Genomic DNA, 10,798 nt, shown 5'->3' with positions numbered 1-10,798 from the left:
TTCAATATACAACAATATACCCCGTTCTATCAGAAATATATATATGTGTTCTATATTGCCCATAGACCATTAATGGGAAAGTATGACCATTTCTATTTTTTAGCAACAATCTTTAAAAAACAGAGCTGCATTTACCCAGACAAAGAAGAATTAGAGGGACTTGATCAATGTCTTTAAAGTCTTAAACAGTGTTAACACAGTGAACCAATACAGAAAACAGAACCAGAGGTCACAGTTTGTAAGCATGCCACAGGCAGTGGTGACTGTATGGAATGGGTTACCTAGCCATGTTGTTAATGCAGAATCATTGGGATCCTTTAAGCTATTAGGAATTGGACGATCATTGGTCTGACTGGCTTTTTTTGTTTGTACATTCCCTAATGTTCTTTAAAAAAAACTATAATGTCAAAACAAAAATCCACTGGTGGTACTTCAGCCACACAGCATTAACTCACTGTACTGCTTAAACTGCTCATACCCCCTAATCATTTGATGCATGCAACATCTTAGAAGACAATAAAATTGAAATATTGTATTTTATCTAGAATCTAGCAGAATCTTCTAAATGAATTCAATCTATATAAATATGTTCTATTTGTGTTTAACCAGGTAGCTACACAATACAAGACTGGGACATCCTGACTGCAGTTCCCCACGCAGATTCATGCGGATTCTCTACTTGTTTTGTAGACTTGCAAATAAAATTCAATGTAATTTATGAGAAAAAGTCAAATAGGAAACCTTTGTATGTACATAAAGCATGATAATAACAACTTTCGATGAGGAAATCAAATGGGTAATTTTTCAAAACTAGCAAGAAACTATTTTACCAACTCAAATGGGCAAAAAGTAGTTTACCAGTTTTGTAATATTGACAACTTGGTGCCAATAGCCAATTAGCAATTGTATTGTAAGATTCCCAGGCTAAGCTGTTTCAAAGAAGGGACTCTTACCACATTATTTTTACACTGAATTTTTGCAGTTATACAATGCATAATTACCATGGTTTGCCATGTATTTTAATATGCTTTACCATACCTCAAGTGCTTTACAATGCTTACCTGTGCTTTAACCACTGTGCTTTATTACACTTTGCTATGCTTTTATTGTGGGACACTTTTATAAGGGGAAAGCCTGGTAAACCCGTGGTTGTCCCCTAATCATATTACCTTGTTGGTCCCTTGCCCATGAGGTAATCACGTGTATTTCTCTCTGGTCTCAGTAAAATAATGTAACACTTTGGGAAAAAGATACAGCCCTGAAGGCCTGCACTCGAAGACAAAATCGCAAATATCTCGACAGAAACCATGTACTTCCCCTTTGTGCTGAGATAGGCTGGGATAAAGGACAGCCACACACTGACGAAGACCAGCATGCTGAACGTGATAAACTTGGCCTCGTTGAAACTATCCGGAAGATTCCGTGACAGGAAGGCCACTACGAAGCTGACGCTGGCCAGAATGCCCATGTATCCCAGCATGCACCAGAACGCCAATGCAGAGCCTTCATTGCACTCCAGGATGACTTTGCCAATTTGGGATTTGATGTTATTTTCGGGGAAGGGTGGGGCAGCACCTAGCCAGGTCCCGCAGATACCAACCTTGGGAAGGCATGATAAATATTATACACCTTTTTTTTATTTCTGTACAGCTACCTGACACATACTGTGTTAATAGTTTCATATATAGTACCAGTATTGAGTGTAACATCTAAACTTGACCCCCTCCACCTGTGGCTCCTCCTACCTGTTTATGGATAATGCTGTTTCTTCATGTTGTCTTTCCGCAGACAATGGTTGCGATATTTCAAACAAGTAGCAATGCATGCCATGAAGGCAAATTGTTACTACAAAACCCTTATTTTAAGACTAACTAAAAAAAATAATGTAAACCTTGACTAATTAGCAACAATTATAATTTTCAAAATGCAAATTATTAGGGGTAGGGGGTGTAGTTAGGGATGGGGTTAGGGGTGAGAGGGTGTGGTTAGGGGTGGGGATAGGGGTAGGGGTAGGAGGGTGTGGTTAGGGATGGGGTTAGGGGTAGGAGGGTGTGGTTAGGGATGGGGTTAGGGGTAGGAGGGTGTGGTTAGGGATGGGGTTAGGGGTAGGGGTGTGTGGTTAGGGATGGGGTTAGGGGTAGGAGGGTGTGGTTAGGGATGGGGTTAGGGGTAGAAGGGTGTGGTTAGGGATGGGGTTAGGGGTAGGAGGGTGTGTTTAGGGATGGGGTTAGGGGTAGGAGGGTGTGGTTAGGGATGGGGTTAGGGGTAGGAGGGTGTGGTTAGGGATGGGGTTAGGGGTAGGAGGGTGTGGTTAGGGATGGGGTTAGGGGTAGGAGGGTGTGGTTAGGGATGGGGTTAGGGGTAGGAGGGTGTGGTTAGGGATGGGGTTAGGGGTAGGGGGCTGGGAGAGTGTGGACTGTTGTTTTTTCTCTAGGCATAGTTCACCATCGAGAACTATTCCCAAACTGGACCCTTGCCTCAAGGGCTCAGTAGCTTGGTAAAATCTTCAGTCCTACTGATCGGTAAGTGGGTTGAAGCAGTGAGACAACATTTGAACTGGCTATATAAAAAAATGGTAAATAATTATTCAGAAGAAATAAAAAAAAAAGATGCCAACCTGGATTAAGGTGCCCAAGCAAGCAATGGAGTTTGGTAATCGAGTTCCTACCCATCGGTGCAAGCTGCTGCCGGGTATGGAGGCCTTGAAAGCTATCACCACCAGGACAGTCTTAGCCAGAACGCAGGAGACGCTGAGGGCAAATATGATGCCAAAGGCTGTCTGGCGTAGCATGCAGGAGGCGGGCGAAGGCTGACCGATGAAGATTAGTGAACACAAGGGGCACAGCGCTAGGGCACACAGCAGCACGTAGCTCAGCTGACGGTTGTTAGCTTTCACAATTGGCGTGTGGTGGTGCCACAGGAAGAGAGCGAGTGTTGAGGCAGGCAGAAGTGAGGTGAGAACAGAGAGAGATGCCAGCACAGCACCCAGGGGCTCCGTGTAAGAAAGAAACTCAACCACCTTTGGAATACAGCTGTCCCGCTGCTTGTTAGACCAGGAACCTTCTGGGCAGTGCAGGCACTCTGTGGAGTCTGAGAGATAGGAGAGATATTTTTGTCAACAAATTTGTCTTCTATGCCATGCTATGTGAGTGAAACACCCAAGAAAATAACACATTTGCACTATTATACCATTCTGCGAAGTAGATAAGATATATTGGGCATGGTTTTCCCCTGTATCTTACTGTTATTGCATTAATACAGCATGCAGTGTTGTCTAAAAAGTGATTTTCTTTATGAGGAAAAAATGCAGTTGTTGTATTTCCACCAAATTGCTAATTTCCCATTACAGTTGACGGTGAGTTAACTGAAATTGGCATGTGCGTTAATAAATGCCATTTTCATGAAGGGGCATCACAGACTAATGCACATGGGTGGTGCTGTATCCCCTGTCACTTACAAGTAACAAAGTAAGTTGTGCCCCCAGCAATTCTAATCCCTCACCCACCTGTACCGATCCCCCCCCTGCGATCCCAACCCCACTCACCCACCTGTACCGACCTCCCCCCAGCAATCACAGGCCCTCACTTACCTGTGTGGTTGGCGATTTCACCCTCAGAACAGGGGATGCAGTCAAAGCAGCAAACAGGCTGACCACGGAGCGCTGCTTTGCGACTCCCAGGGGGGCAACTTTCACTGCACACTGAGACCGGTGCCTGAAGAGCGAGGGGGAGAAAGAGAGCTCAGTCTGTCCATTGTCAATAACCAGGGTCTGACTTGGGAGTAGGCCTTATTCATGGATTATGATCTGGGTCAGGGGTCAGGCCTGATCTGGTCAGGTCTCAGAAGCGAATAAATTGAGTAAGTACTTCCTGGATTGGGTTGGTCCTATATAATAAGGCCAAACTGCTTCTCTCCCTCCTAATCCCCCAGTTCTAACAATTTGGTCACATTGCTTCCATCACTCCCAGTCCCTCCCACTACCCATATGGCCACACATCTTACCACCCTACCCCCCAGTCACTCAACTATAACCACTGGGCCATACTGCTTCTCTCCGAGCAGTATTTTTAAACGTGGTTTGATTCTCAAAGCTGTTTACACAAAATCGTCATTAGAATTTTCTTAAAAACTTTCACAATAAATTTACTAAACCAGAAACCAGTTCTCTTAAATAGAAGTGGTAGATCTTATGGGCCGTATTCATAAAGGGTGTTGACCAGATGTGTAGCTTTAGACTTGCTGAGAGTTACACATGTGTAAATAGGAGCTAAGAGCGTTCGGCTAAAAGGGCTTTCAACAAAACTTCAAACGCATCTGTGAGACAGGCAGTGTTAAGCTATTTGCTTGCAGCTACAAGTGGCTCTGCTTGCAGTCTGATCAATTGAAACTGCACACTGTTATGATTCACACAGCTGAAATGCAAGAGTGAAATGTAAAAGCAATGTTGAATGGCAATGTAAAAAGGAATATGTTAATTAAAAGCCCATGTTGTTCCAATCAGCACATTTTAAATTTCAGGTAATATTCATCAGTGACCATTCATCAGTGACAAAACAATACCATGATATCAACAGTAAATGGCTTGAAAAATTCACAAGCACAAATATAAATATACAAATAAATATTATACTGCATATGGAAACTCAATATGTACAAAATCTAGTAAATAAACAAACAATATGAAGTCACATTACGCGTAAAAATAACCCTGCTTCCGTCTTTTCAGCAAAAAAAATAATATAAATAAAAGTGCACACAACTAACAAAAAATAATGGACTTCAACCATTGAAAAAATAAGAATGCCAATACAACTAGCACCATTATCAAAGACCGGTACATGGGGGCACATTTACTACAGATTGACTGTTCTCTCTCTCAGCCATCGATTCTGCAAGGCAACAAGCTACATTTTTTGCATTTCATGGAAGACAGAAAAAAATACAATTATATTTATTCAATACCTTACTGTGACAGGTAATAAGCAGAATACTGTAATGAACAACTGTATCAAATGCAGTGCTGAAAGTGAATGTATTATACACACATATGCATACAGTTTCATGTTTGTATCATTCTAACATTAGAAATGACATGAGGCTAAAAATTAATATGTAGAGTTAACTCTTTAGAAGGAATAACCCTTTTCTACATCTCTCCCTGATCCCCTGCACCTCTCAGCAATCCATTCTGCAGGTATGGAAGCTATAGTGGTAGTCCACAGTATTCAAAACACACGTCTTTTTTGCAAGCCACGAAAGATGGAAAATAATACATTTTTTAATACTGTACTGTAGCTGGAAATGAGTAGGGTACTGTAAAGAATGTAGTTATCAAATACAGGGAGGTGATACCAGGACTTCAAAGTGTTTTGAGATGGGTACGTTTTTTTTTTTTTTTTTTTTTTTTTTTTATAAAAGTACATTTGTTATCAAAGTAATTTCAAAGTGATTTAAATTAGTGGAAAAGTAAAAAAAAAAAAAGAATAACCGAATATGTGTTTTATCTCTGCATAAATGTGACTAAAAGAGCTTAAAACAAGACTTAAACAAACTCTATCCTTGTTTAACAAATTCTATTGCACCGAAAATGTAGAACAGACTTCAGCACATGCAGAGATAAACTTACTTCATAAATAAGTGACTAAAAATACGCACAGGATTTAAGGGCAGCTCCATGTGTACACGTGTCTAAGAGATCAATATGCTTTATGATTAGGGCCCATATATTTTTTGGAACATTCTATACTTGACCCTCACCTGTGTTTGGCCTCCATTCCAGATGATGGCGCTCTCATTTATTTCCAGGTCTCGTCCTGATGGAGCACTGTAGTCAAAGCTTCCAATCTTTACATACTGGATGTCACCTGTAGGGGTCTTCTGCCAGTTTAGGATGTCATAGCGAGTTGGCGAAATGCCGTTTTCATCAAAATGCACCTCCTCTTTAGCATTATTGTTGAAACGCACTTTCTTTATGTAGTGGAGGAGCTATGGAACAAAATGAAAGATATCGATAGACAAAGGTTGAGACGTGGCAATTTTTCATGACTTTTTGTTCACACGTGATGTAGTTGCAATGATTGCTGGATGAAGGCATGCTGTAGAACACACGTGTTTGGACTGTTATCTAATTTGCTTGCAAAGAAGCCTTTGATTGGCTGTCAATGACAATGTCCTCTAGCGGTCTCAATCAGAAAAGGCCCCATTGTGCAGGAGAGCAGGAGAGCAGAGGGAGACACAGGCTTGTGCAACTTTGATTGCAGTTCTTGGACAGAGGGACACAGGGAGTGCTGCATTGGCCTTTGGTCACCCATGGATTGGAACAGAGGTTGGCCATTGATTTTTGATCCTCCTAATTGGTAAGTAGGCTGCAGTAGTAAGGCTACATTGAAACTTGGTATTTCAGATCGAGGAAAATAGGATAAAAAATGTATTTAAATATACTTACTATTTCCCACAGTGTTACTTTGTAATAGATGGTTAAATATGTTTTTTTTTTAACATTTGAAATATGCAGTCAACAAAAATACCTTTTCTCTCAACCATTCATCAGTGACAAAATACCCATTAAAAAAAAAACAGTAAAAGGCTTGAAAATTCCACAAACAAATATAAATGATACAAATAAATATTATGTCGTATATGAAAACTCAACGGGTACAAAATCTAAACAAACTATTTATAACACATCCCTGTGCTTCAATATGAAGTAGAAATCTGCAATACTGAAAATAACTGTCGCCAAAATAATAATTGGATTCATATGCTTTGAACCTTACGATAATGCAGCACTCTCAGAAGTGACGTAGTATTCCAATGAAATGTTTAAATTACCGCACTTCACACAAAGTAAACTATTTACCATATTTCAGGATTTGTGACATGTGTATTGTGACATGTTGCAAGTTACCAAACCAGAAATAAACAACCTGTTCGAAGGTTGTGTCTTATTCATTTTAGAAATGTTTGTTGCTGTTTTTATTCTTTAACTAAGATGAGTAAATAGCTTTGAGAATTACCTGCCAAGGTTCAAAATCCCTGATGTTCGCACAGCCTCCATTAGCAAAGGGTCCCTCCCCAGGCTTGCAGGAGTGGAGGTCGTGCAGAGCATGAGCAGCAGCATACACAGCATTGTAGATATTGTAACTGATTCTGAGATTGGAAACGTCAGAGTAAGTTGTAGCCATGCCCAGCTGGCTAAGATTCTCCTGGCCTGTGCAAAGCTGCTGTGAGCCTCCAAGGTTATCCTGGATGTCAGGCCACTTGCATTTAAACATCTCCTCCCAAAACAACTTGACCAAGCTTTTGTTCTCTTCAGTTCTCTTTGTGGTGTTGGCAGTGCCAGTTTCTCTGAGGCTGTTATTGCTGCTTTCCTTAATGCTGTTGGCTGTGTACTGGTTGGTGCTGCCGGTGGGTGAATTGGGTGACACACTCAGTAGGTGTTCCCTGAGCCCAGGTATATCAGCCCTGCGGATTGCAAACCCAATGGTTCCTTCCATTGTCTCCAGGAGCTCTCTGTTTGCCAGGTTGTGCGATGTGGACCAGCCCTCGGTGGCGACCCACACTTTGCCTGTCACATTCTGACGTGCCATTTCCACTACGACGGGCATCAGGAAGGACTCAAAGGTGAAGACAATGATGGCTTTAGCAGAGGAACTCTTCACAACCTGCAGTGAATTGGAGACAAGTGACCCACTTTATTGTTTAGAATTTGTGTCAAGTTTCTTCTTTACAAGTTTAAATATAGTGTGCCCCCCTCATTGCTGCTTTCCTCATTCAGGTGGCTGTGGTACAAAAACAAGCCCAGGCCAGAAGACCTATAAAGCCAACTGGTGTTGCATCTACAAGTTGGTTACAAATGTAGTTAGAAACCTGATCCCAGCTATCTTATAATTAGGGCTTCTGTTTTTTGGTTTTTATTAATTTAATTGTTCAGTGATTATTTTTTGCTATTTTCTAGATACCCCGAAAACTTTTTTTTTTTTTCCTGGGCTTTCGCTTTTTATATACTGCACGAAATTATTGTTTTCGGTTACTTTGCAAAATGCTTGAACATTCTTCTGGGGTTTTTGTGTGTTTAGGCATTTTTTTATAGTTCCCCACAATCCTCCCTATTTAACTTTAATTTGCTTCAAATCCTGCGAACATGTTTCTAGTTGTAATCTCATTTTAAATCTCGCAACAGACTCTCCAATAGAAATTTAGGAATTTGCTGCCACTCGGTAGTTGAGGTGGGTTTAAAGTATTCCGATCGATTCAACTGCACTGGGAAAGGTAGTTTGTTGTAGTTTCTTTTTTATTGGAAAGGGGTGTAGTCAACGTGAATTAAGTAACCATTGCCAGTGTTTTTCCATTGTTTATTGGCTATTTGGCTATACACCGATTTCATTGTTTTGTATTGGGGGTGTTTTATCGTTTTTTATCGGTTAAAACAGAAAATCAGAAGCCCTAGTTACAATTTATGGAAAGTTTCAGCCAACCAAGTAGTTTGTCACAAAATATAAGATGACATTAATAAGCTGAATCTTGGCTGGGGGCCCACAGGGAGTTTTTCCTTTGCCAATTCTTAGGTAAGGGAGTAGAATCAGCTGGTCATACAGTACTTCATCTTCAATGACCCTACGGCAGTGACTGAATCAGAGCCACTGAGACTGGGAGCAGTCCTTCTGACTGGTAAGTGGGTTACAATTGTGATGTGACATTAGACATATGAACTTGGGTAGAAAAAATTATAAATTGTGATACAGATGCAAAAAAGTGCCTCAACCCACACAAACACACAATTTAGTGATGCTGTTCAATCATATGTCATCACATCTGTAAATTGTGGTCTATTTTCATTCTAAAATCATTCAGCACCAAACAAGAATGCCACCATTGTGTAAACCTTGTCAAGACAAGTTCTACACATTTTAGCAAAGAGTTCACCAGTTGTCATTGTATTGTATTGTACTGTATTAACCTGTACTATGCGTTGTATCTTCCTCTTGTCATAAAGCAGGGGCACAGTTTCATGGAAGGCCAGACATGCCCCGCTCTGCAGCAACTCCTTCTGCAGGATCTGACTGCCCATCTGCCCGTAGTCATCCTCCGATGCCAGGAGCCCCAGCCAGGACCAGCCAAAGTGTTGAATCAGCCGGACCAGCCCCTGCACCTGGAAAACATCGCTAGGGATTGTCCGGAAAAATGAGGGGAACTGCCGCCGGTCACTGAGCTGGGGCACCGTCGCAAAATAGCTGATCTGTGGAAAGCCAAGTTCAATTGAGTCATTGAGGCACTGCGCTGTTGGTTTCAATCGAACCCTTATTGATTTTCACTGTCCAATTGGCTCAAACAAATATATTGATATTAGGTGATAAACTGAAAATATTTGTTAACCATATCATGTTCATATTATGTAACAGCCAAAAACAAAATCTACAAAGAACAGTGTATAGTTACTTAACTAATATTAGTGTAAATATACACAGAAGCCCTGATGTAGAGATTACTCAGACCTGTACAAGTTCCCCTTACCAGTGGGTAGCTGTACAGTCCAAGGATTCGGGCGATGGCCAGCGAAATCCGAGAGCCTGCATCTCCGATGATGGCAGCCAAGGGGGTGCCAGGCAGGCAGCGGTACCCAGGCACCAAGACTTCCTGACCACTCATCATCCACAGAGCGCCCTCTATCCCTCGGTGGACGGCACCACAGGTATCGTAAATCCCAAAGCCCAGCGTTAGGTTGGGGAGCAGTGTTGCATTCTGATTGATCTCATTGATGGCGAACACCATAGTCTGCACCCAGCGGTAGGACCGCTGACTGAAACTAGATCAACAACAAAATGGGAGATTTTAGTTTAGTGATGGCCCGTTGCTGATATTGTTCAAACCTGATTATGTTAAACCATGGCAAGGCAAAGGTGGGCATTCAGCTACCGATACCAACAATAAGGCAAGAAACCCCAATCCGCAAGCAGATGAAAACTTGAAGCATATATGGGAGCTGCTGTAAATGAGTACAAGTCAGTACATTAGGTCAATATACAACAATCCTACCCCTTCCTTAATTATAAGACCCTGTACATTTTCGTTTACAAATGAACCCCTAGTTGCAGCCTGAGGGGAATTTGAAGGTCCAGCATGCCCGTTGTGGCTTTCTCAGGATAGGCATGTTGTTTACAGGTTCTGTTCGGTACATTGAAACCCAAAACCTGCCAATTCATGTAACAAAATCTCAAGATGTTCCTTGAGTTCTTCACTCTTTCTCAGACAAGGACACAAGTCTGTCTTTTCACAATCCAGCCACATGCTCACATGGCTAGCTTGCCCACCAATGAGTGGGCAGCAACAATGAATGCAGGAATTGAACCACATGCCTTCCAAAACACCCTAAATACATTATCCATCGTCAGCCTCAGTCTCAGGTAGAATAACATCAGATGTGAATGTTTTACCCTAGCTTTCAGGCTATTCTCTGTATTGTGAATCTCAATGTCCAAGCAATTCATAAATCCAGCCAGCAACAGAACATGCTATTGTAAAAGTATGTCTCCTAAATGTAACATTGGCTGTGAAACTCGGCAATGACTCTCTTATTGTCATCACAAACAATGTGTTTAGAACAAAAAGAACAGAAGCAAAAATACAAACAAGAGACAAAAAGTGGCCCTAGTTCCAATTGCAGCCAATTGATCACAGAAATGTGGCCGGCTCTTAAAGGATCCCAGTGTTTTAGTAACCCATTCTCACCCCTCCCTACCCTCATAAACGTCTACTACAGTGCATGCATGTTTGCAGTTTTACGCTTTTCCAGTGGTTA

General features: G+C 41.5%; 1 protein-coding gene across 1 annotated transcript; it reads right to left on the bottom strand.

Annotated features, from left to right (window-relative positions):
* Positions 1-302: 302 nt before the first annotated feature.
* Positions 303-9,798, bottom strand: LOC131721954 (extracellular calcium-sensing receptor-like). The gene is made up of 8 exons (XM_059015360.1): positions 9,514-9,798; positions 8,960-9,238; positions 7,393-7,664; positions 7,017-7,317; positions 5,758-5,985; positions 3,590-3,713; positions 2,618-3,090; positions 303-1,600 (listed from the first exon to the last, which is right to left on the bottom strand). The coding sequence occupies exons 1-8, from the start codon at positions 9,769-9,771 to the stop codon at positions 1,166-1,168; spliced, it is 2,370 nt and encodes a 789-aa protein (XP_058871343.1). The 5' UTR covers positions 9,772-9,798; the 3' UTR covers positions 303-1,165.
* Between the last annotated feature and the right edge of the window lie 1,000 nt (positions 9,799-10,798).

This window comes from Acipenser ruthenus, chromosome 50 (genome assembly GCF_902713425.1).
Source record: "Acipenser ruthenus chromosome 50, fAciRut3.2 maternal haplotype, whole genome shotgun sequence".
Classification (NCBI taxonomy): Eukaryota; Metazoa; Chordata; class Actinopteri; order Acipenseriformes; family Acipenseridae; genus Acipenser; species Acipenser ruthenus.
Note: the sequence above shows the minus strand (reverse complement) of the source record. Positions and strands in the feature narration are given on the sequence as shown.

Bases quoted from the DNA above. Each gene is read 5' to 3' on its own strand.
- LOC131721954 (XM_059015360.1), bottom strand. From the start codon at position 9,771: ATGGTGTTCGCCATCAATGAGATCAATCAGAATGCAACACTGCTCCCC. The intron at 5,986-7,016 runs GTAATTCTCAAA...TTTGTTCCATAG, and splicing joins GGGATTTTGAACCTTGGCAG to CTCCTCCACTACATAAAGAA. The intron at 3,714-5,757 runs GTGAGGGTCAAG...CTCGCTCTTCAG, and splicing joins GGAATGGAGGCCAAACACAG to GCACCGGTCTCAGTGTGCAG.